This window comes from Pseudorasbora parva, chromosome 15 (genome assembly GCF_024679245.1).
Source record: "Pseudorasbora parva isolate DD20220531a chromosome 15, ASM2467924v1, whole genome shotgun sequence".
Lineage (NCBI taxonomy): Eukaryota > Metazoa > Chordata > Actinopteri > Cypriniformes > Gobionidae > Pseudorasbora > Pseudorasbora parva.
This window is the reverse complement of record NC_090186.1, coordinates 19,669,414-19,696,860: the sequence shown is the minus strand read 5'-3', so window position 1 is coordinate 19,696,860 and position 27,447 is coordinate 19,669,414. Positions and strand designations below refer to the sequence as shown.

At 37.0% G+C, this 27,447-nt stretch overlaps 1 protein-coding gene across 1 annotated transcript; it reads right to left on the bottom strand.

The window, feature by feature from the left end:
* Positions 1-50: 50 nt before the first annotated feature.
* LOC137041033 (connector enhancer of kinase suppressor of ras 3-like) lies at positions 51-27,447 on the bottom strand. The gene is made up of 5 exons (XM_067416957.1): positions 27,241-27,447; positions 13,882-14,045; positions 4,816-5,018; positions 3,300-3,387; positions 51-122 (listed from the first exon to the last, which is right to left on the bottom strand). The coding sequence occupies exons 1-5, from the start codon at positions 27,290-27,292 to the stop codon at positions 51-53; spliced, it is 579 nt and encodes a 192-aa protein (XP_067273058.1). The 5' UTR covers positions 27,293-27,447.

Below are 27,447 nucleotides of genomic sequence, written 5' to 3'. Positions count from 1 at the left end.
AAATCTGGAATGTGCTGAAAAGATGGAGAATGGCCTATCGCTTTTTTAAATCATGATTTAAAGACAAGTTTGATGGGATAATTGCAGAAGAGTTTGGATTGTGGTGCTTGAGAGTTGTGAGACTATGAAGAGCAAAAACAGAGCCGAGACATCGATCACAGTTATGAGTCGCCCATCCCCTCAGAGACAGCCTCAGTAAAACCATATGCTTCTCTGAGCTTCAGGAGACATCTGTGTAAAGAGTTCATAAAGACATGCCATAATACACTACTGTTCTGTTTTTTAAGAAACTGAGGTCACATGACACTGACTATCTGACATTTATAATCTTGCTTTTATACTATTTTTAGTATAAAAAAGCTTTTATTACTATATCTATTTTAGTTAAAGGAACTGTATGTAATAAATGTATTTCAATTAATTATAAAATGGCACTTATATGTCACTAGACATTATGAAATCATGTTGATTTCAAATACTTATATCACTGACAACAGTAGTCCAGCCAGGATATTGTAATTTAAAAGTTGTTGTTGCAGCCCTCAACTGATGTTGATGCTGACATGTTGTGTTTTGGCCTGAAGCTCCGCCCTCCACCTATCTACCAATTACGGAGTCAGTAGTGTTTGGGCAACCGGGTTGCCAGCTCTCCTCTAGTTAGCACAGCTGCGGCTACAAACGTTCCTGCTGGATCCTGCAGCCTATCTGGCAACCTCGAGTCAGCCATTTAAACGTTTTATATTCAATTTATATTATATTTCCCTCAAATCATCAATGTACATACTGATTTCACCCTGTGCTACAAGATACACCCATCGTGCAGCTCTGTCAGAAGACGGGTCAAAATTGAACTTGCGTGTATAAAATGTGTGTCCGGTGTGAGATACTAGAGGCGCGGTGCTGAGCCTCGCATTTTAGGCATAATCGGCTTAAGAACATGCATGTAAACTCGCTCAAAGTGTTCTTTCCCTCTCTAGGCAGGTATTTTTTTTCTAGGTTTATTTATCAAAATATTCTTTTATATATTTGTGTGATGTTCTGTATTTTGATAGCGGCTTTAAAATGTTATGAGAAAACGTTTTACTATTGTTTATCTACCACATTACCTTTTATTTAAACCCAAATAAGAAAGTCATTGTCAGTTCGTCTGTCAGTTGGCAGGCAGTTTTGATCGCTTTATTAAAAGTTGTTGCTGTGTGCAGTGTGTAAATGAAAATAAAAATAGTTTTACCCTTCTGCTGACTAATGTCGTGCCCCTCCATATCCCATTAACACACACATAGATGATGTGACTATCAGTCGACTATTGAAAGATTCGACAATTCTGATTCGAATGTGTAAATCCCTAGTCCGGGACACCCCTAAAATGTCAAGGAAACATAATAAATTAAATTAAATTAAAATTAAAAACATGTCATGACCCCTTTAAAAATACTAAGAATTTCCTTTTATTTTTAAAACTTTTATTTTAAAAAAAAATCTAATATTGCTATGATATGCATAATTGAAATGATTAAGCAATGTTATTTTAGTATCATTGAGATACTATTATATATACTATTATATTTTTTAAATATCTTAAATTAGATTTGTTAAATGTATATATGTGTGTTTTGTCTATATTGTATTTATTTTCGTTTTTATTTATTACTTTTGGTTGATTTAGTTGTTTTACTGCTTCAACAATGAGAAATGCTTAAAGGGGGGGTGAAACACTCAGTTTCAGTCAGTGTCATGTCAATCTTGAGTACCTATAGAGTAGCATTGCATCCTGCATATCTCCGAAAAGTCTTTATTTTTTTTATAATTATATAAGAAAGATGCGCTGTTCCGAGTCTTTCCGAAAAAAGCAGAGCGGGTGGGGGCGTGTCGTGTGAGCGGAGCTAAATAATGACGTGTGCTCGCTGCTGCTATTGTGTTGAGTCGAGTGCGTCGTAAAGCTGTGTCATCCCTAACAGCGGGAAAAAAACTTTATTCAAAATAAAAATATGGCTTTTAATCAGATTCAGCCATACATCTATGATCCGGAATCAGACCCAGAGGCTGCAGTTGAACAGGAGCAGCAGCAAAATTATATCGTCGTATTTTTGTCTTTGAAGGTGTACATGTGGGAAGTGCAGTTGTGCACGTGTGTTTGTGTGTTTACGCGTGGTTTGTGTAGACAGTAAGTGGACTGGTTTTGCACGGCAGGCTAAGTGTTTACATAGAAAGACACGGAATAGTAGCGCATTTGAATGAAGAAGCGCGCTTATTTAGTTCAACATATTTCCCCCCTCTTTGTGTATTGTTGTTTGGAGTGCTTTTACAATACACAAACATAAAGTTACACATATAGTGGCCAGCTAAACAAATGTACACACACTACACATCGCATGCTCCATTGATCAATTAACTATACGTGATCATGTTTGGGCTACTTGATGAGCATAGGCAAAAACACAGACATTTGAAGCAGTCTCACTCACCGCCTGCGGTTCTAACGTTGGGACTGCTCCATCATTCAGCATTAGGCGATCGGGAAAATCCGGCGTCGAGCTGGGCCTTGTTTATGAAACAGTCGGCAACGAAATGCAGCGAACAGATATAAACATTCGCGCAACTCAGTTGTTGATCCGGAAAAGCAAATTACATCCACTGTTGCCTTAACGCGGGGTTTTGGGGGAATCTGTTCAGGACTGTCTTGGTCTGGCAACCAAAAACGCACTTTTTTGGTGACATTGTTATGTGCACATCACCTGTCCAGCATCCTACAAGCCAGCGCTTTGATGGGCGTAGCCTGTTGCTTTCGCTCTCTCCCTCGCTCTCTCTCACGCGCTTCCGGTAGAATTGTCCGTAAGGCCCATACAAGGAAATTCCGCCCCCATTAACGCCAAAGGGGACGCATGATCTCAAAAAACTTGCCGAAACTTATGACTAACCGGAAGTAGTATTTTTGACAAAGAAATACTCCCATCAAACGTCCACCTTAACTTTTGAAACTTTGTCCATGTTTAGTATGGGATTCCAAGTCTTTAACAGTGTAAAAAGATCAGTATGCATGAAACAGCATTTCACCCCCCCTTTAAACAAAAATGAGAAATGTTTACTTGGCAACTAGCTGCAATAACTTTTTTTAATTAAATTTTGTTTCAGTTAATCTTACATTTAAGTAGCTAAAGAAAGTGTTTTTTTATGGTTGTAGTTTTAGTTTTAGTTAACAATAATGACCTTGGTACAATGCGCATTAAATTGAATAATACTTAGTGAATGCCTGCAGAGCTTTGACTAGGAGATGAACAATCATTAACATGGTAACAAACCTTCTGGACAGTTGTGGTCAATTCAAGACAGAGCTGAATGATCTTGTTCTTGGTTGAGGCGAAATCACTGATTCCTGTGAGGGGAGTCCTGAAGACAAAGAGAACAGAAGTGTAACTCATCCAAATGCTCACGAGGTGATCAAATGTTTGTGAATTCTGGTATGTGTCGTTTCAAGCTCAAACATGCAGTGTAGTATATATGTACGTGTTTGTCTGTACCCCAGCAGCCTGTTTGACACCACAAGGAAAGATGTAAGGTGTTTTGACTCAAAAAACCAAAACAATAGTTGGTGAGTCAGCTGCCAGTAAAAATGTGACACTGACGTTAAAAACATTGTCAATGACCCCTGTACTACAAATCATATCTAGTAAGAAAATACTAGCGAGCTAGAAAATTGTCATTTTGAATATGTTCTAAAATGCTTCCTAAAGGTTCATTTTGGTTGTGGGTTCACTGAAAATGTTCATTTTAGTAGCGCGTCGTTTAAACGTTAGCATGACATTCTTGAAAAATGCATTTCTCCAGTTGTTGTTATTACTTAAAAAGGCTGATTCACATTTGAAAAAATGTTGGGCAAACATTTTCTCTTAACACTGTAAGAATTTTGAATGCTAATAACATTATAATCTGTTTTATTAACATATTTTGTAATAACATTGTAACCTTGTTACTTAGGTGGGTAAGCCAAACATTCTTGAAAAGTTCTCTCAATGTAATTTGTCAACTTTACTAAAAAAAATCCACAAAATGTAAATAAATGTAAATATATCTAGGTTGAAAGAACAATTTTGCACTAAGAAAGTTCTTTTTATTAAATTTTTTAATTATGTCATCATTTGCTCAACCCTAAATTTGTTACAAACATGTTTGAGTTTCCTTCTTTCGTGAAACACAAAAGAAGATATTTTGAAGAATGTCAGTAACCAAACAGTTAATGGACCTCATTGACTTCCATAGTATGAAAAAAAAAAAATACTAGTAAGTCACATTCTTTAAAATATCTTCTTTTGTGTTGAGCAGAAGAAGGAAATTCATACAGGAATGGAACAACTTGTGGGTTGATGACTGGGGTGTTTTTTGGGGTGAACTATCCCTTTAACATTGTGAAAAATGTTTATTGATTAAATATCATTAAGATGTTCTGTTTATATTAATGTAAGAACATTTGTTCCTATCATTTACACATTCTTTGCATAACATTAGCTAAAACTGTTGGAACGTTAGAAACGTTAGCCCAACATTCCTAAAATCATTCTTTCAAAGTAAATTGTCAACTCTGCAACCATCTCTAAAATCAAATTAAAAGAAAATCTAGATCGAAGGACATTTCGAAATTTGTGAACACTTTTATTGAATACTTCTAACATTGAAAGATTTTCTTTTCATGTAAAATTTTATTTTAAGAAAAATAAATTCTGAATGTAAGCATTTGTTCTGAATGTGTGTGTGTGTGTGCGTGTGTATGTGCGTACGTGCGTGTGTGTGTGTGTGTGTGTGTCTGTAAATCTCACATACCTGTCAAGCCAGGCCAGCATGCCCTTGGCAGCCCCTATCAGCTCCACCACAGCGGTGAGGAACACGTTAGGTGGTTTGTTTGGACTTCCTCCATCATAAGAAGGATTTTTTCTCCGTTCTGATGCACAGTTGTGCAAGTTGTTGGATGCTGCTCGCATCTGACCTACCAGAGTCTTCAAGTTATCAGTCTCCACGCCACAGTTCTGCAAAGAAAAAAGAAGTATTAAATTAGTCTTTTTACATCTTTTTACATTTAAAAAAAAAGTGTTGCTTTTCCATTTAAAGGTTGCTGACACAATGTTAGGATGTATATATTTAGCATGTTGCTATGCAGGTTGTTATTTAGGGTGGTAGATCAATGGCCCAAATCAAAAGAGCTCGATCCCAACTCTATATTCAGGTTGGTAGATACCCTTGTGAAAAAGAAGCACACTTTAGTACAATTTGTTTCCCCCTTGAAATTGCCTCATCAACATGGCATCCTCAATAAACCCTGGGAACGGGTTTATTGAGGATGCAGCAGATCTTTTCAAATATTTATATTGAATAATTGTTTAATCAACATGTCACCCTCAATAAACCCGTCTCCGGCGTGTTGCCTCCAGTCTTTTTTAAATATTCCTATCTAATATGACTTCTGACCATAATAATCATACACTGTTTGTTAATAGGCCAGAGGAGAACTGGCACCCTGACTGAGTCTGGTTTCTCCCAAGGTTTATTTTTCTCCATCATGCCCAGGTTCCTTGCCACTGTCGCCTTTGGCTTGGGTTTCTCAGTTGGGGACACAAAAATTGCAAATAAATATCCAAATAAATTGAATTACTAAACTAAATGTACTACATCAACTAAATTACTGATCTGCCCACATTGTCACTATATGATAACTGAAATGATCTGGATGACATCACTGTTTTCTCCAGAGCGAGCGGCTGTACAACCAAATCAAATTCTGTTGCATTATTTTTCTGTTGAACACTGTGAAGCTGCTTTGAAACAGTCTGCATTGTAAAAAGCGCTATAGAAATAAAGGTGACTTGACTTGACTATAGGGCTAGGGTAGGATTAGGGTTTGGTTTAGGGTTAGTTTATCGTAAGTAATACATGTACTTTTCTTTCAGTGTAAGTTTACAGTGATTTTTTTTTAACCATTTTATTGTAATTTATTAAAGTTTATAAACTTAGATTTGGTGATTTTGCAAATAATAATTCATTGTCAAATTCCACATATAATTATAGTCATGCTAATAGTACCACTAACAAATGCCTAGCTTATCAAGTGCTAAAGCAGTTTCCATTTGTTTATCTTTCATTTTAGCGATATGAAATGTGAAGTATCTGGTAATATTTGTAATGTCTCGTGACAGTGGCTACGGCGCATGGGTCATTCTCACAACCTTTCCAGCTAAAAATCCCATCACATTCCACTGCACTGGTCAGAGTTGACGCATGAACATGGTCACTGCCTGACTTCAAAAGAATTCCAGAAAGCCATTTCTAGACCCAGCCAGACACTGACCGACAGAATGTTTGCATGGGCTTGAGGTCTGCCAAAAAGTGTAAGATACTTTGGCCTGGTCAGCAACAACAACACAGCAAACAGGTGTTTGGGAGATATTTTAAAGGGATAGTTCACCCGAAAATGAAAAAAAGCCCCATGATTTAGTAACCCTCAAGCCATCCTAGCTGTATATGGCAGTCTTCTTTCAGACGAATACAATCAGAGTAATATTTAAAAAAAATGTCCTGGCTTTTCCAAGCTTTATAATGAATGGATACACTTTTTGGGCTTTAAATTTTGGTCTGCCATTTACTGCTATTATAATGCTTGAAGGAGCCAGGGGATTTTTTAGTATAAACTCAGATTGTATTTGTCTAAAAGAATAATGTCATATACACTTAAGTGATTAATTTATGGGATAATTTTCATTTTTGGTTGAACTATGCCTTTAACCTGCACTGAGTTCAGGAATGATACAGGTGCTCTTATGGAATCTTCCCAAGTTGTTTTTGTATTATGATGAAGCTTTAACTATGATAAGTTCATGATGTCGGAATTATCAAAGCAATTATAAAAGATAATCCATCCCCCAGATATTCATTTCATGCTGCCCCCCTCAATGATTATAACTGTATGAGAAATGAGTTGAAAGACCAGAATCTCCCCTGGACCACAGACAAAAATGTGTTTAATGTTGAACAAGTTCAATGCAAATAACACAAAATGTTATGTGTTAGTGTTAAAGGGATAGTGTACGCAAAAATGAAAATGTTTATCTGCTTACCCCCAGGTCATCCAATATATAGGTGACTTTGTTTCTTCATTAGAACACTAATTAAGATTTTTAACACTAACTGTTGCAGACTGTCAGTCATGTAATGCATGTGAATGCATGCTTTCAAACACAACCCGTAACGGTCCCGGATCGAGTTGACACGTGACATCCTGATGTGACGTATAATGGCGAGCGATCTCAGCTTCAGCGCGGATAGTAAGGAGCTCCGTGGTCTCGACTTGTGTCCAGTTTGCGCACATTTCTGCTTGTTTAATTTTAGTTTCTTTTATATACGAACACTCTCTGCGTTTAAAACACCGACTAGCTCTTCTGGCACTGCAGAGTTGTATTATTGAAAAAACAAGCTCTAGGAGTCGCATGAGAACTACGTACACATTGCAGCATTAGTTTTGGCTTTTGTTCACACAGCGCTCGTCCCGGGTCGAACCCCGCAATGTTACTAGGTCCCCGACCCGGGTTCAGTTCGGTAATCAATTCAGGGACGTGGTTGCTTTCACACAGAAGGCGACCCGGCAATGTTCCAGGAATATTGCGGGTCCGACGTGCAGTGTGAAAGGGGCTTATGAGAGAGAAAATAAAAAACATGCAAATTATATTAAACCCTGCAGCTTGTAATGACACATTGATGTATTAAGACACAAAATGTGCAAGAAACCAAACAGTAGTATGTATATTTTTTACTTAAAAATACACCACTATGTCCAACAGCCTTCAGTGCGCGATCACTTCCGGTAAGTGAGGTCTGTACATGATATGGTTTAGTTTATGCAAGCCCCGGAAGTGATCTCTCACGTGTATCTCTACGCCATATCCTCACCGGAAGTGATCGCCCGCTGAAGGCTGTTGGACATAGTGGTGTATTTGAGGTATAAGATATATATATATATAACTGTATCTGGTTTCTCGCACAAGTCAATTGTTTCATGTCTTAAGATATCAATGTGTTGTCACGAGCCGCAGGGTTTAATATGGTTTATTAAATAGGGTTTAATAATAATTTTCCATAGATGCATGTTACCATTCACATACATTATACTGACTGCAACAGTTGGAGCTAAAAATCTTAATTTGTGTTCTACTGAAGAAACAATGTCACCTATATCTTGGATGTACTAGGGGTAAGCAGATAAACACCACATTTTTATTTTTGGGTGAAATATTCCTTTAATGTATTTGGTATTGACCAAGCCTGCAGTCTCCCTCTCAGATACTGAAGCTTTCGCGCCTCGACGTCATGACTGACAGCTGAGATCGACGTCTTCTCTGAGTGAAGTTGTCACTGAGGCACTAACAGACTTTTTTTTCGGAATTTTTGGGAGCAGATTGGAGCTTTAGCTTTAATTTCTACATTTCCATAACTGTTTATTTTACACCAACATAATTAATTGTTCTGCATCTGTGAGAGTGTGGGCGGGCTTTTGATATCGCGACTGTACTTCCTGGTCTACTTCCTGCACTCTACTGCGCAACTCCGGCCCCGAAATCGCTACTGCGCAGACTCGGTCCCAAGATGTCCGCGCCCTGCAGGCCGCCTAAAAGCTTCAAATCTGCCAAGCGGAAACGGATGATGTCGAGTCGTCCATATTTTTTTACGGTCTATCTATGGTATTGACAGACCAGATTTGCTAACCTGCTGCTGCAAAGCAAGCCTGACTTGCTATTGCTAATAAATACACAGGCAACAGGCGTGCTTCTGTGAGAATGTACTGTAAATATGCTGCTGCTGCCTAAATAGACATACACAAATCCCGTAGCAGATCTAGGCAGGTGGAGCTGGAGGAGGGTTTCTGAGGAACTTTGATAGCGTAATACAGGACTAGCCAACAGCAAGCAATGAACTAGACAATTAAATGTTTTTATTTAAATGTTGTAATGATGTGATTGCTTGCAGACTGCATGTGAAGGACATATCTAGAGTTTCATGACTGAACTATTTCAACCAAGCTATCAGTTAACTCTTCCAGTGGAGTTTTGCATCACTGGCATCAGATTTAGTACAATGTGTCTTGGATGTGCCGGTATTGTATTTGCGCAAACACGAATGAGATTTTGAGAGCAAATTACAAAATTTTCATTTGGGGTGAGCTATTGCTACAAAGTTCATGGGGTGTGCTATCAGAGACAGATGTGGGGTGTGATTCTGCCCAGATCTGCAGCCACTAAAAGCATACAGAGTACAAAATACATGAGAGAAATAAATGAGATGGACAGCTAGAGAAGGAGCTGAAAGAATAGATTATAAAACAAAGGTTTTAAAGTAAGTTTAAAGAACCACTTTACTGCAGTGGAACTGAGCCAGAGAGTGTTAGGGAGTTTAGCACGTCCTTAACGCTTATGGAAGCTATTTTTAAAAATAACCAGAGACCTAACAGATACAGAGCGCTAAGGTGAGGCTGAGTCAATCCGCTCGGCGGAAACTACTGGAACAATGGCGTGACATATTTTCCTGCACTAGCTTACTGTGTGTTTGTCTGTATATGAGGGAGCTGGGCGGGGGGGCTCTCTGACAGGTGGGTGGGTCACATCTGTTTCCTGCTCTCCAGGAGATATCTTCCAGAACATTCTACCCAGGAGTGCTATAGCGGACCTCTCACAAAGTCAACACTGCAATGTCTATTCCAGACTAATGCTACAGTTCCTCTTTGGTTCTATGCTCACTACTGCTTAGAACAGGTAACGCTTAATTATAAACAACTGTAAAAATGTTCTCAACAACATCCTTGTGACACCCGGTCTAACAGGTAGAGCTCCAACATACAACATCAAACCACAAACCTTCCTTTTACTCTTTGCTTCAGGCATACTCTTACAAAGAAACACACCTTTTGTGCAGTTATGGAGGGATGTAAAGGATTAGTTCACCCACTGTTGTCATTTGCTCACCCTTGTGTGGCTCAAACATATTATGAACAAACTCCAAAAAACACCATAAATAATGATCCACCAATACTGTCATGATCATGTTTTGTTTTATTCATAGTCATGTTCTGTTTCATTGTCTTGTTCTGTTTAGTTTCCAGTCATGGGCTGCATCCAAAATCGCACACTCTCTTGAGTAGGTACTTATTAATTACTCCACGGCCGATAAATAAGTATGTTCTATATAATAGTATGAATGTGCGTAGTATGTAATCTGGATTTACTACATTCGCCATGTTGTCATTATTTTCTGACCTACTACCAGCATCAACTGCGTCGCTTCACTTTCATACAGAAATCTTCTGTGGCCTCACGGGATGGTAAAGTGTCCATCAGAATCGCACCGGAAGTAGTAGGTCCTCCGGGTACTTTTGCCTACTCTTTTATGAGTACTGGGAATTCAGACATACTTACTTTGTCACATACTCTTTTTCGCCTACTATATAGTAGGGAAGTATGCGATGTCAGAAGCAGCCATGGCTTTCCGTTTCACAGTTTTGCCTGATTTCTCGTTCATTCATTCTCATTCATTAGTTGTCATGGTTCCTGATTAGGTCACACCTGTTTCCTGCTCCATTGATTATCTTTCCTTGAGTATTTTCTTCAGTTCAGTCTCTTGCATTTATGCTTATGGTGGTTGTGTTTTTCTCTTCTGTATTTATATAAGTTGTTCCAGATTGTTTAATTGGCATCATGTATCGTCTGTTGGATTAAGCTACAGCTCACTATTATAGTTATTAGTAATATTAATGAAATTATTATGTTAAAGTTCTATACTATTTCTATACACCATAAAATGCAGTTGCCTTGACAAGAATTCTTAAGTTCAAAAGACCACCTGTTATTCAATAGAAGAACAAATGTATTTAAAGGGATAGTTCACCCAAAATTTTAAATTTACTCACCCTAGTAACCTATCATTTACTCACCCAAGTCATCCTAAATGTATACATTCTTTTCCGACGAATAAAATCAGAGTTATATTTAAAAAGTCCTGGCTAATCGGAGCATTATGATGGCAGTGAATTGTTGCCTCGTCTATGAAATCCATAAAAGTGCATCTATCCATCAAATAACTGCTCTAGGGGATTAATAAAGGCCTTCTGAAGTGAAGGGGCACGTTTGTGTAAGAAGAAAAAAATCCATATTTAAAACGTTATAGACTAAAATAACTAACTGCTTAGATTGCTGTACGCATCGATTTACGGCGAAAAAGTAACCATTGACCCTTGACCCCTTGAGCCATGCGTATTGACGAACACAGAAGCGCAGAGGATAGAGCTAAACAAAACATCGGTCATGAATTAAGAGTCTAAAACGAGAATTTGTAATATAAGATATAAGAGAAGAGGGGCTTGAGTTTGCTATCCGTGAGAGGCGTCAAAGCTTGCGATGCTTCTATAGGCCTTACTTAAAGGTAGTAGAATCATTGAAATAAAATGACCTGTTTCTTTCCTTTGTGCAGCACAAAAAAAGATGATAGTCAAATGAGTTATGGTGTACTATATATTGGTTATTGTTGATATTAAAGAATTTATATTTTAACAGATTTTTTTTGTCACATTTAGATATATTTACACATTTTATTTAATTGTGAATCACCTCATGAGGTTGTGTAAATAATACTACATACAGTATAAGCTTCCTTATTATATAACTTATAAACAAAATGTACAGAAAAATGGAGATAGAACAGAAAGTGTCTCTTCATGGTGCAGTCTCCTATTATAACGTCATGTGTCAGTCTCCTGTGCTGAAAGAGTGGTCTCTGAATGGACACAGTGGACACTGTTTGTTCCAACTGACCCTCCCTATTCATATCCCCCACAATGTTGGGACAGCGCGGCAGCTAGCACTGGTTCTGCGATAAGAATCAGCACTGCCTACAACTTTGGGTTTGCTAACACACAAAAACACACACATCCTTAATTTTATATAGGCAGAATGTTCCTCTAGTCCACCATGTGTTTTTAGGGTTCATTTTCTGGTCATTAATTCTGTCTGAGAGGGGAAAAAAGAGAGCGGGGGAAGTCAAGAGGACATTTTGGGAAGGAAGCGAGAGTGAACAGCTGATTGGAATGCCTGTGAAATCTCTGCTTTCCTGTTCATGGCAGTCTCCACCTATAACACAGCTCATGCTGGGGAGAAAGTTCTCTTTGAATGTTAAATGAGGCCATTTACATCTGAATGTTAAGCTACTTGTATTCAAACCGTTCTTGATTATAAAACAGCTTTATGTGGCCTGATTAACAGTAAAGTACGGCCAGTTTAGAGTCATATGAGTCATTAGGCTCTTCAGAAAAAAAAATTGTGCTTGGCTATGGCCACTTTGTCAATGCTTGGAATAGCACACTACAATAGTTATCTTGCTATTTCTGTAGCAATGTTTCCTGCGTCACTGGCTAGAAACCATAGCTTAACCACTTTAGTCCAATTCACAAACAAAGGAAGATAATCATTCACACACACACAAAAAAGAAAATTTGACCAGTGATTCAAAACTAAATGGAAATACATTTCTGCCGTAAAATAAAAATATTAAAAAGGTGAATGCAACTTTTTTTTCTCACAAATCTGACTTTCTCAGAATTGCGAGATAAATGTTTTTACTCGTGGTAAGACCAGTCGAAATAGAATTTCGAAATGTAAACTCACAATCCTGAGGAAAAAACCTAGTTTCCCGTGACAAAAACTTGAGAAAATTTACTAATTCCTGCTTTTTTTCTGCTCACACCCAAACTGCGTGCACATAAAGCCCCCTCTCAGTATTAAATTAAGTTATTTTTCGCTGCTTATTGCGCTTAAACAGTCGAACACAAAATAATGTCAAAATGTCGGTCTTAGCGAGTATTTGTGTAAACAGAGTTATGTTTTAAGTAAACGTAAACAAGAAAATGCATTAGTAACAGTGGATCCGTGCATCGGATCTTAGTGACAGCAGCCTAATATACCTGCTATTAAATTGTATTTAATAACAGGTATAATTATTATTTCTGTATACATACACTACACGTTAAACCTTAAAATCTTAAAGGACTGTTTACAAGGTTACATGGGTCAAAAAACATACAATAACAAAGGCCACACAATATATATATATATATATATATATATATATATATATATATATATATATATATATATATATATATATATATATATATATATATATTATATATATATATATATATATATATATATATATAAAATTATATTTTATAAAATTAACTGTTTATATTCTTTTTGACCACTGTAAATTGGATGCATTGTAAAGATGTTGTTACTTTTATTACTGAAATGCTGGAAAGTATTTACAAGAATGATCTTTCATCACCGTTCAGAAGAGAAAGAGAAGCAAAACACTTAAATATTTGAAATGAGATGTTATTAGGGCAGTAATTAACGTTATAGAGGTTGAATTTGCAGCATTGATTAACTTATTAAAGCTCATTTCATGACATCTTTCCATTTTTTCCCAAGCATATGCTAATTTTACAGCAATCATTCGACATGTGCAGGTTCCCAGGTGCACAGGATCACAAAACTCGCTCCTAATCACCAACCGAATGCACGAGTTTTATCACTGAGGTGGCATTGAAATGTATTTTTATGGACGTCCACATAAGAAACAATTACCATCCGAATAGGGCTAGAAAAATAGCTGAATTTATTCAAATGACCCGTTCAAAAGTTTATGAACCATTTCACGAGTTCGTTTACCCATATACTCTTTAGCTGATAAGGTTTAAACATATTTGGCTTGCTGTCCACGGTGGAGGGGCTCGAGGGCGCTGCTTCAACTCGAGCTTGGCATCTGATTGGATGGAAGTTGGGCAGATAAAGTACTGACCAATGCACAGAGGAGATCCACAGCCTCCAGTATCAGCTCCTGATGACCGACGCGGGTCACTGCCAGCTCCTCCAGATCCTGATGCGAAATCTTCAGAAGCTGCTCTCCATCGATCTTCTCTCTCTCAAAGTTAGGAACATACTGCTGCAGACTGTCGTCCAGCCCTGAGAGACAGACAGAAAGTGAGAATGAGGGAGACAGAACACAAAGAAACTCTTTCAGGGAGAGTGCGTATGCGTATGTTTTGACACCCCAAGTGTCTGTGCAAACATTGAGACGTTGAGTCAATATAAGACATTTGCACTAGCCCGAAGAGTCCCGCTTCTCAGCGTTCCTCAGGTACAAATGTCAGTTAGCTGAGCTGAGATCAGATAATTGTAATATAGGAGTAAACAAAGCAAGATCACACCACTGTCCAGTGGTTTACGTAACTGAACTCCATGTGTGTGAGAAAATGCAGCCATGCTGTCATTATTTCCACAAACACAATCGGCACATGAGTTGGGCCTGACAGACGGCACAGTATGTTGCTGAAGAACGATGTCTCTTGGCAACTTTTCCTGTGATTTCCCAAGGAAAATGATGTCAATATAACCCTTTCACATGATCTCATGTACAGATGAAATGAGAAGAAAAATTACCAACTCAACTTATTCCATCATATATAAAAAGAACGTAAAAATATAAGTAAAAAGAAATTATATTTTATATTAATAATAAATAAGAACATTATAAACAATAAGATAGAAATAATGAAATATATACATAAATATAACATTATATAATATAAAGAGCCTTTTTTGTTTCATTATTTTAATGACAATTAACCACATTTCCTCCCTAAATTCAGACTTATAACTGTATATTGTATCCTATATTTAATATATGTAAGTCTTTTTTGCATTACAGACTGTATTATTATATATTATTATATATATTATTATATATTAAATATAGGATACAATAATATTAATGTAATTAATAATTGCTGAAAATAATTAGAATTATTAAAAAAAAAATCCAATGCAAAATATACAGATAAAAAATACACAATTGTGTCCACTGACCTGTGCGCAAATTCCATAATCAGGAATTTTCTTACCAACTGAGCAATTAATGCTTGAAATACCACCGTCGTGTTCTTAACTGCGACTTTAATCAAATTAATCATCACATTGTGTGATTCATTTGATTAAAGTTTGATTGACAATTCTAGTTCCAATGCATAATGATCCTAGGAAAACACTGTAAAAATTGCTTATTTGTTGTAACAAGAAATTATTAAAATACATGTTTCAAACTTTCATGTTTAATTTGATGTTACTTGCTGTTTATTTGTATTGTAGTAGGCTTCATTTTCATTTATTTTCTTTATGCATATATATATATATATATATATATATATATATATATATATATATATATATATATATATATATATATATATATATATATATATTTTTTTTTTTTTGTATTTTTTGTCACACTGTAGATTGTTAAGTTTAGGTATTGGGTAGGATTAAGGGATGTAGAATAAGGTCATGCAGAATAAGGCATTAATATGTGCTTTATAAATACTAATAAACAGCCAATATCCTAGTAATATAAATGTTAATAAAAATAATTTGACCCTAAAATAAAGTGTTAAGGTTCTTTTTATATTGGAGAGAAATTACCTGGACATGTTTTGATAAGATTCATCCTTATTTTACTCATTTGAATGTATTTCACTGGAAGGCTGAAGTCTTACAGTACTGTGAAAACCAAGTCTGGAGAAGAAGAAGAAAGAAAAAAAACATTTGGCCCGTAAGTATTAGCTGAAACTCTTGTCTGGAGCAGGGGAGGTGAGCTCAAAACAGCCTTCTGTCCACTGTTTGTGTGACTGCAGTATGAAAAGTGGCTCTTTGTGGGGGGTAGAAGCCCCTTTTAAAATCAAAGAGAAAGTGAGAAAAGGAGGCAAAGAGAGGTCAAAGGGCAAAGTTAGGGACTCCTGAATACCCTCCACCCTCAATGCCCCTACTGAGAGACAACAGCTGCAGTTTCTGAGCTCAAAAAGAGAGACACAGTGTCAATGGAACCGGCAGAGAAAAGCTGCAATGTAAAAAGCTCAACCAATGTAGCAAGAGCAAACTAACTTCAGCTTTTATCTCTTATTCTCAGGGCATTTCTGTGTTAGGTAATCTGGCAAAGCTATAGGGATGCAGGCATGTTTCGTTCAGTGCGATTGACATGCACATTTGGTGATAAAGAGTTGATGTGCTGTAAACTGGTGAAATTGTGAGGTGACAAGGCAGGTTAAGTTACTGACAGGGGTAAAATCTCCAAAAATCAGAATAATTTTGAAAGAAGTCTCTTTGATCACTAACCAAGGATGCATGTATTTGATGAAAAATACGGTAAAACAGTAATATCCCGAAATATTACTAGAATTTAAAATAACTAGTTTTCTATTTGACTATATTGACTATAAGGTAATTTATTCCAGTGATAGAATAGCTACATTTTCAGCAGCAATTACTCCAGTCTTTATTTTAGAAATCTAGACGCACCCTAGAGGCACCAAATGTAATTTGCAGCAAGGGTCATCAAGCAACTCTCCGTCGGCTTGCGAGCTGGAAAATCAAAACTCTGGTCAGGCCAATCACATCATGTAAAGAGTCGGTGGGTGGGCCTAACATAATGACGGCAGAGTTGCGACGGTTCTGTGCGCTACTTGAAAACAAAGAAGCTGGCGAACAGTGGTTTTTGGAATTGGCTGAGACTGTTTAAGATTTGGATTTAAGCTTTTCTTTGAGAAAAGAACAAAAAAACAGCACTGAAGTCATTCTTTAAAAAGGAAGATGAGTTTAGAGTTCTGCCGTTTAATTGAGCAACTAGCACCTTCTTCGTTGCTCTGGTTGGTTAAAGCTCTATCCTGTTGCGTGCAGAGAGAATCTGAAAGACAACAATTTATCCTGCCCTTCAGATTGGTGATTGGCCAATGGTGTGTTCCCAGAGCCAACATCAATTTCCAGCTCCTCCAATCTTAGAGGTTTGACAGTCTCACAAGAGAAAGTTGAAGAAAACAGAAGATGAAAGTGGATGTCTTTGGGTGGAGACCTGTTTACATGAGCACATGCTCTGCGTGCCTTCAAATCAAGCATTAAAAGAACAGTTCACCCAATAATAAAAATGTTGAGTTTCAAAAAGGACCAGAAAATTTGATGCATTATCTCTTGATTCATTCCAAGTCTTCTGAAGCCACAATATAGCTTAGTGTGAGTTATTCACTGACAATTTTATCCTCTGCCACGGGATGATAAAGGATGAGTTTAATAAAATAATGTTGTTTTAAGACAAACGAATAAGTACAAGCTACCATCAAAATATCCATTGAAAGCAGACCAAATTAACTCCTCAAGAACCTTCCCATATGACAACAAAATCTAATCTTCTTTAGTAAAATGCCTTAGATATAAACACTTACCCTGTTGGTATATTTAGATAGAGATAATAATGTTCACAGTAGATTATCTGCATGCTGTAGCAGTTAAGAATCTTGAAAAAGTTGGCAGCTTTGACTATTAATGCATGAGGTCTTTCACACAGTGCTACATTTTGGGAAGACTTTATACAAAGACTATTATTACAATAAACGGGAGAAAGTGCAATGTAAATATGGCGGAATAAGTCTCACCTCCTAAATAAAAGAGCCAATTGCTGAATGGTAATGTCTTTGCGTCTTGCCGTTGCCGTTCGAAGCTATTTGAAACAACATTTATCAGTTTTTGTAAGATTTCATTGGTGATTTCAAATATGAAACGTAATCGTAAGCTTGATGAACAGCTTTGGAGTTTGATGTTGCTCTATTTAAAGAGATAGGAACTGCACTTGGATGACTGAAATAGCTTCTCAAGAGGCGTTTCAAAGATGGCCGCAGAGTAAAATGACTTGCCTTAAAGGGACTTTGGGAAACAGACACTGCAAAGACCCCAGTCGTATCTACTGACCCCATTCACATCCAATTGAATAACAAGCTTAAAAGCGCCATATTATAGAGCCGAGGCACCTGAGTCTCAGTTACAAATGAGAGAGTAGAGTGTCTCTCTTTCCTCCATGGCCTGTCTCCACCCCCACCCCCCCAGTCCCCTGTCCTGATGGAGTCTCTCATTAACAGAGCTGGCCTGCTTCCCATGAGAGACTGGTGCTGAGAAAGTCAGCTTGTGTACCAAAGGCAGTAGCAGTGTGTATTTCCAAAGCTTTCCTACTGAGCCTTTGGAGACCTGAAGAATGTTTATTGTTCTCCGTGTGCGACTGAAACACTTCCAAGATTCCGAAACGGTCCGGAGCGTTACTCTTCCACTCCATATCTAGGCCTGCATGAATCACACGTCATTCCATTTTTGCCCTTTAGTAGAAATCTAAGAAGGGAAATATGCAAACAAAATATTTTCACCTAAAACAAAGCATACATCACACTGAGGACTTGACACACTGCTAGAATGACATCACAGTCTGTCCTCCCTCCAGTCTGGTCAAGTGGATCCACAAATATCTTTATTTAAAAAGCAAATTAATTAATTTGTATCGCAATCACTTTGTACTTCTAGTTACCACTTAGTAATCAGCTTTATCCTGCACTTTAACCTTCCTTTGAATCCCAATTCAAATGCCTTCCTGCTTGGAAATCCAAGCTGTATTTGCATTAGGCAGTACAACAAAGAAAAGCTATTACAATACTCCAGCTCCACTTTTTCCTGTAGTTCAGAAACAGGGGAAAAGTGGATGTTGGACATTCATCTAACGTTTTTTATATGTTATGACATGTTTGTTCAGAGAATATTCAAATGTAATGTTCCCATAATGTTTTCAAATAGATAAAATGGAATGTGTCCTTAGCATTCATATGACCACGAAAACTGGAGTTTAAAAAAAAGTTTTATAACCTAATGGGGTTGCAAACAACTTTCGTTCTTTGCTTTTTTCAGTTAAATTTTATAACCACTCCCCAACAAACAATAGCTGTCACTTCACCATCTCGGTTAATGGACTCGATGTAGTCCGGTTATGAGTAACCCACTTCTAGCCAAAATTACCTTGAATTTGGTTGTCGTTGAAATTGGAAGGTTGTTTTTGCCAAAATAACTTGCGAGATGATTCTCGTCTCATTGCGAGATGTCTTTCCATCTTGTAAGCAAAGACAAAAGTAATTACAAGGTGTTTGGTTTAATTTCTTTGACATGTTCTAGATCAGCCTAGATGCCAGCCGAACTCAGTCGCACCCACAACATTTGAGCTCGGGCAGTTCATTCTGGACTTGATCCATAGAGGAATAATTATGCCCGAACAGAAACTGCTCGGACCATTCAAATTTTCAGGGCGGGCTTTAGACGATGATGGACAGATGATAAACATTAACGTAATCATCCATGTCATCAAAGACGCGTTTGGGTTGAAATTGTTCAAATCCTAAACGGAGAACTTGTTCGTATATGCATTCACCTTCACAATTTCTCTCTGAAATGATGATCATGTAGGTAAGTACTCTGTGTATCCCTAATTTCTTTTTTTTTACAACACCGGCAAAGATCGTTTATTCCAGTGTACGTGCAGATAGGGTTGCCAAGTTTTTACAAAATGTGTGTTATTTTTGCAAGTTTGCCTGCTAAAATTCGCATTCCTGGATCTATATATCACCTAATTAAGGTTGCTTGAACCCGCGGACATGGAAAACAAACCTTGGGAAAACCGCAGACTTGTCAACACAGTAAAGTTGAGTTCTGTTGACATCTGACAACTAACGTTATGCGTCGGTCTGTTGCTCTGATCTCTGATTATCTCAGGTTATCCAATTGAGGTCTTTCCTGGTCCGGTTGAAACATGCCCCATAATCACAGCCCAATGGAGCAGTATCAGATTCATATTCTGACTAGAATTGAGTATGACCACTAGATGACTAGTCTATTCTTGGGCTATGGTTAGACATTATTACATTTTCACTGACAGCCCAAATTTTGCCCAAACTTTAGGGCAGTGTTTGGATGGCTATAAGACATTTTTTAAATGTAAAATTTCTTGCTGGGTCAGTGCACTAGCTTAGCACATCACTGGTTGTTTAGCCTCGTAGCTTATCCTATAGCAAACCTATGCAGATATTCCGTTATGTTTCTATAATTTCTATATAAATTACATTTGTTTGATCAGGCATGTGGTCTAAAGCAGACTCGAGTGAATTATTTCTCACTGTCTTGCAAAGCTAAAACTGCCTTCACTTTTGCACACAAGTATCCTTTGGAATGATGCAGAGCCATCACTATTTAACAAGTTTTTGTTTTTTGACATAAGTCAATCCTGCTTTTTAGCAATAAATAGCACAAAGCTTTTCGCTATCAATGCAGACTATTCTGCTTGGCTGGCCTTGTCATTTACTGGCATATACATTGTTTAGCTAGCCTTCACTACAGCCAGCTCATCACTGGACACGTGCTTAGTTGTCTGAGCTGTGAATAAGTGAAGTTTGGCACACATTCCACAGCTTGGGGGGTCAATAGAGGGAATGTTTGCTCCGCCTCTCCTCACCCATTAACAACAAGTGTGCGCATGGAAAGCAAGAGCGGATGAAAGAAACATTTGGTGCATTTAGTGTCCCTTTCAATGGCGACGTGTCATCAGTCTTTTCCATCGGCAGGAGATGAGGGACTTGTAACAAAGGCAGTATTGGGGGGTGGGGGAGAGAAAGGAATGAAAAAGAGAATTTCCTCGATCTAGACCATCCAGACCTCAACAAAGCATCCACATAGCTGGCTTTCGTGCTGTTCCTGAAGCTCTGCTTGTGCATTCTAGGGTAATTCCAGAAGTGATATAATAGCTTCCTGTTTGAGAGAGTTTGATCTTATTGAGACTTAATTATCCTGCTGCCTGAACAAAACTATTGAATAGGGATACTCTCTTTTGTAATGAAAAACAGGATTTATTTCACTTGCTAAAAGATTAGCCAATAGAGTGGTGCAGGTATGGCATCACTTTGTAGGCCAAAACTTGGAAGCGAGGTAGCATTTTAGCACTTCCAGTTACCTTGTCCCGAAGTCAATAGGTATTTTGAATGGGGTTTTGGTTAAATGGCTGAAATATGTCTTTGGTGAACACAAGCTCAAGACACATTCATGTTTTGTTCTACAGTATAAATTAAAATACATCAGTATTTCCCTACTCGTGACTTTTTTGAAGCTGTTACATGTGTTGAAAAAGGTGGTTGCCGTGGCGAAATGGGACTATGGGGCTAGAGGCTGTCGGAGAGATTAAACGTCATCACACCGAACAGCTAAACTCAGCCCGCTTTTACAACCTTATTCTGCTCATAATTGTGCTCTTATAAACTAGTTTAACTCAAAAGTTCTGGGAAAATGTTTTGAGAAAAAAATTGAAAGAGTTGTCAGAACCTTAGTGATATAATGACGTTGAAATCCTGGGACCATGGTGTAGTCCGTTAATACCCTACCTTTAGCTTTTTAGGATTCAAAACTCATAAAACTAGTGTTCATCTGTGATAATTATCTTGATGGACACATCGTGTAATTATCATAAACTTTTGTTGATCGCAGCTTGTTTTTTGCAATAATCCAAAAAGCCTATGGGGAAATTCTATTTTCCTGTTTTTGACGAGAGAACTAGTGTGAGGCTAACAAAGTGACATCATACCGGCATACTCTATTAATACAGAAGTCATTTACATACAGGTGCAGCAACACAATCTAAAATTATGATGCAAGATACCTTATAATATAAGGTAATTCTAATATATTATTATAATATATTATAAGAGGACATTTCGGGGTAAATAAGAAAAATATGACCCCTTTAAACCCAATTAAGTTAACAGGTGCTAATCCATAAACAAGTGAAAACCAGAGTCAGGTTATGAGAGCTGAGCACATCAGTCAGAGTACAGCAGCTTGCTAATAACTCATCTTAAGTAAGTCATCACCTGCTGTAAGCAGCTGCAAGTCAAGACGAGGCATTTCTCTCAGCAGTTACATGTGCCACAGGAATGAAATAAACTACATGAACTTGGAATGAACTGGGACGGACGGACGGACGGACGGACGGAGGGATGGATGGATGGATGGATGGATGGATGGATGGATGGATGGATGGATGGATAGATAGATAGATAGATAGATAGATAGATAGATAGATAGATAGATAGATAGATAGATAGATAGATAGATAGATAGATAGGTACGAACAGAGAGACAGATAGACAGACAGACAGAGATGAACAGACAGACAGAGAGATACGAACAGACAGACCGACAGAGACAAAAAGACAGACAAAGACAGACAGACAGCAAGACAGACCGACAGAGACAGACAGACAGACAGACAGACAGACAGACAGAGACAAACAGACAGACAGACAGACAGACAGACAGACAGACAGACAGACAGAGACAGACAGACTGACAGATAGAGAGAGAGAAACAGACAGACAGACAGAGATGAACAGACAGTTAGAGGGATGAACAGACAGACAGATATATAGACCGATAGATAGATATACAGACAGACAGACAGAGCGAACAGACAGACAGACAGACAGACAGACAGAGACACACAGACAGACTGACAGATAGAGAGACAAACAGACAGACAGACAGACAGACAGAGACGAACAGACAGACAGGGATGAACAGACAGACAGATAGATAGACAGATATATAGACCAATAGATAGATATACAGACAGACAGACAGACAGAGAGACAGAGAGAGACGAACAGACAGACAAACAGATAGACAGAGAGAGATGAACAGACAGACAGAGACGAACAGACAGACAGACAGATAGATAGATAGACAGACAGACAGACAGACAGAGACACACAGACAGACTGACAGATAGAGAGACAAACAGACAGACAGACAGACAGAGACGAACAGACAGACAGGGATGAACAGACAGACAGATAGATAGACAGATATATAGACCAATAGATAGATATACAGACAGACAGACAGACAGAGAGACAGAGAGAGACGAACAGACAGACAAACAGATAGACAGAGAGAGATGAACAGACAGACAGAGACGAACAGACAGACAGACAGATAGATAGATAGACAGACAGACAGACAGACAGAAAAACAGATAGACAGACAGACAGGTTTCTGCCAAGACAACTGTCACCTGTGTCCTTACTGGTGTGGGGGCGGAGCTACAGTATGTTTGTGTCTGCATGTGTGAGTCAGAGTCAATATTGCTAACAAAGGCGAAACTGTCGTCTCCGCCTGATACACAAACAGTCCAACCGCAGTCACGCAACTCACTCATGTGTGACAATTCATGGACGAGTCCCAAAAGCACCTACAACACGACGATGAGTCTGTGATAATGTGATGATGTCAGAAAGGTGTGGCCAGGATGTACAGAGGAGATTTAATCACTAAAAGGAAAAACATGTCCTCTGTATTGAGTGAAGTATGTCAGTCTGGGGGAATATGCGGGCGTGTTACTGCACGATTCCCGCCGATAGCAGATAACAACCTTAGGCAATATTCAGGAAATATGCAACTTCAATGCATATTTTCAGACGAACGCATTTCTCCAACTGATTCATTTAAATGGCATATACTTGGATTGGGTTATAAATATGCAATATGTGTTATAGTATGTGAAAGCAGTGCTTTTGGTATTTAACTGAGGGGACTTGCAACCATATTTGTATTGCTAAGCCCAAATGTCAATGAAACTCCAGTCACGTTTAGCTAATTATCAACTCATTTTCTGCAGATTGCTTCAAAAGCAAACAATTTTTATAGCTAATAAAACACATACCACGGTGCAGTCATCAGAGACATGCCGACAAGAGCAGTGTGTGAACAGTTGGTGTAGCATAAGGTAAATAGTCAGCAACAGACGGTTAAGGCTAGTAGTTTTTATCAGTACCTTCAGGATTCAAATGTAAACACAAGGCCATGCTTGAGTCCTGGATCTGTGACGTTTGCTGACTCGCTGTGACACCAAATTATGAACTGGTCTAGGATCAGCTACCTAACTATAGCGTTATACTGTATATTATATAGCTATATAAAATGTTGTTATAATTACATTTTATTTCATACATACACACTAGCATCAAATTTTGGTGCTGAAAATTCAGCTTAGATCACAGGAATAAATTACATTTTTAAATATATTAAAATAGAGAACATTTATTTTAAATTGTAATAATATTTCACTTTTGTACCAACCCTAATCTTTTGAACGGTATTATTATTATATATTACTCATATTAATAGTTAATATTGTTTGTTTATTAATTTATCAAATTACTTTTAATAGCTGATTATTAGAATTTGCCCCTAAATGAAGATTAAATTGCATTATTGTGGCAGCACTAAATATATAAAAAGTGGCATCAAATGTAATATTTAGTTTGTTTTATTTTTACACCACTGAACATAAAGGCTGACCAACAGCAGACAGCAGTCAATCTGCAATCGAGCCACAAGTCACCAACTGTTATCCACGATGGTTGTGTAATTTCTAGAGTTTTTAAACTAAAATTACTAATTGTATAAGACAGAGGTACAAGAGTATTGATTTCAGTTCGTTTTCTGTGGAAATAAACCTAAAGTGAACCTTAATTTTGCGCAGTATTTTCTCAAAATTCACTTAAGAAATATGAAAATATGAAGTATTTCTTATTGCCCATTGATAAGGATGTTAAAGTAACTACACTGTAAAAAAATCTTGTTGGTTTAACTTAAAAAAAGTAATCTGGTTGCCTTAAAATTTTGAGTTTATTGAAATAATAAATTTGAGTTGCTACAATGAAGGAAATTGTTTTAGTGAATAGAAACTAAAAATATGATTCTATCTGAACCACATAAAAAATGTGACAAATCATGAAAATAGCACAATTTGGCACGTTTCACTGCATATTCACAAATAAAACACACAATTACCCAATATGCTTACAAAATATTTTAATTGTATTTAAATAAAGGTTGTCGATTCTCAAATAAAATTCATTGTATTAACTAATTTCATATAATTTAATTTTTAATTTCAATTAAATTTAAAATTTTAATTTCGAAATCAAAATTTTAAGGCAACCAAGTAACTTATTTTTGAAATATTTTTTTAAAGTGTATTTCTTCAAGGCAACTAGTTACAATAGTGTGCAACAGTTGGTTTCTGGATGTAAAAACACCTTTCATTTTCTCGATAGGAAATTGATTTTAAATGATAAATTATTAAACGACCACCGTTAAAGACCTGTTGTGATCTCCGAGCTTGTTAATCAATGATATTTAGCTTTTTGCTGAAGCCGTCAGCCTGACTTCAGTTGCAGCTTTTTTTTCTTCTTTTTAAAAAAATAAATAATCATGTTGAACAGTCTGTGGTTGTAAACTACATTACCCATGATGCTGTACAGAAAATCACACCAATCAGAGTTGAAAAAAGCAGCATGCTCCAAAACATCTATTTAGCTCCACCAACTCCCATGAAGCACTACAACAAACTGAACCTATATTGTTTTTTTTTACATATATATTTAACCAACATTTTAAAAGTTTTATATTTCTTCATTGGTTTTAATTAAAAATTAAACTGCTATATTGCAATTATGTCCCCCACTAAAGCCGTTAAGTTCACATTCTTGCACCCTTGCATTGTTGTCCGCCTTTTAAATGAGTTTTTGCTTCAAATCAAAGTTTTGTGATTTCTCTTGTAGCTGGCTTGCATAGCTTTTACTTTTTTTAAGTCTCTATGGGAAAAATAAAAGCGGAAAAACTTCCAAAATCAATGCCACTGAAAAGGAGGATAGGCACTGGCGCCTCTCTATTATCATATATTATATAAATATAAATATATATATAAATATAGATATAGTCTGCTTTCATCTATTCAGTTTAATGATGTTAGTTGATCCTAGATCGGTACTTTAAGACATAGAGACCCGAGTAATATATCACATCTGTTGACTTCTGCATTGTCTGAGGCAGCTTTATTGTCTTGAACTGGCGTCAGAGATACGCTAGCCCTTCATTAGCAACAAAGGCCAACTTTTACCCTGAGTCTGAACAGCAGGTTTGGGACCTTTAAGGTGGCTCACTTTATAATTAGATGCATCTGCTGAAAACTTCTCTCCATTTAGAAGTGTGAGAATGGTGTGGACTAAAACCATCTCAGAAGTCTTTCACATCACATGGCTAGACATTTCTGGTTAGCAGAGAATTATAGGTATTTCATATTGTGGTGGACCTTGATACTTTACTCAAGGTCTCTTATGTTGTTTCAGGCAGTTGGAGCAGGATGGAGAGCAAGTATGGAAACGTAATAATTCAACCTACAAAAAATTGCAAGTCCAGATTGAACGTCCAGAATTAAAGAAGGATGCAGAGAAGTATTTGGTCTAACAGAGACATGGCATTCATAACACCTGTTGCAAAAACCTCATCAGCCTTTAATTATGGACTTCATATCTGCTATAACTCTAACAGCAACTGAGATGGAAAGTAGTATGACTGGCAAAATAATACCCATGATGATGTATAACATCTTTTACTACTGAAATGATAAATGCTAAGCGAGAAAACAACATTCACATCCAAGTGACCAATAACCACACCATGTCCAATAATTTGCTTATGCAAACTCCAGGAGTGAAAATTTCCACTCCTGCAATTTTTTTGATCAATTAAAGTGGTCTATTATTAGAAAGTTAGGCCTATACTGGTATGTTTCATTATTAAAACTAACAACAGTTATTTTAAAAACAATCATTAATAACCATTATACATTAAAATTATTGTATCACAAAACTGTAAACAACATACTAAATTGGTCATCAATATGATCTCTCCTGTTATATATTTGTTTTTCAGAAATGAATGGTCTGGCAGAAGAATTTTCAAGTTTCATGTCAGTTTCGATCATGCTTTGGGAGGAATAAACATTTGAGTTTCTGTGTTTGGATAGGGATATATGTTATGTCCTTCTCCTTACAAATATTATGGTAGTTTTTGACTGAAGTTTATTGTTATATTTAAATATTCAATCTATATATATATATATATATATATATATATATATATATATATATATATATATATATATATATATATATATATATAGGCTATAATTTATTTTCTGAATACTGTAGCCTCAATAAAACAAAATAGTCTAATAGAGCGATCAAGAAAGACTTATGACGATGTTTGAATGAGATCTATTTATTTTTAACATCTGTTGTATTGTAATGTAAACTATAGTTCGGTGCATTTTAAGTGCATAAAGTTAATCGATTAAGGGAACTATCCTATATTAAAGGGATTACAATTCGAGAACCAAGTCATTTAGTTAGTAGCCTACCTCTGATCCAGTCCACAACCTGAGTCGGTGTCCACTTGGTTATCGGCTCCATTCTTCGGTTCTTCTGTTCGGAAAGCTTCGGCCAAGTTCTCAAAAGTGAAATAAAGTTTTCCACGCTACACTTTAGCGTCCATTCTCATGTCTAACAACTGAACACTGATGATCTGATCACAGAAACAGCACCGAAGCTCTACCCACAGACCGAAA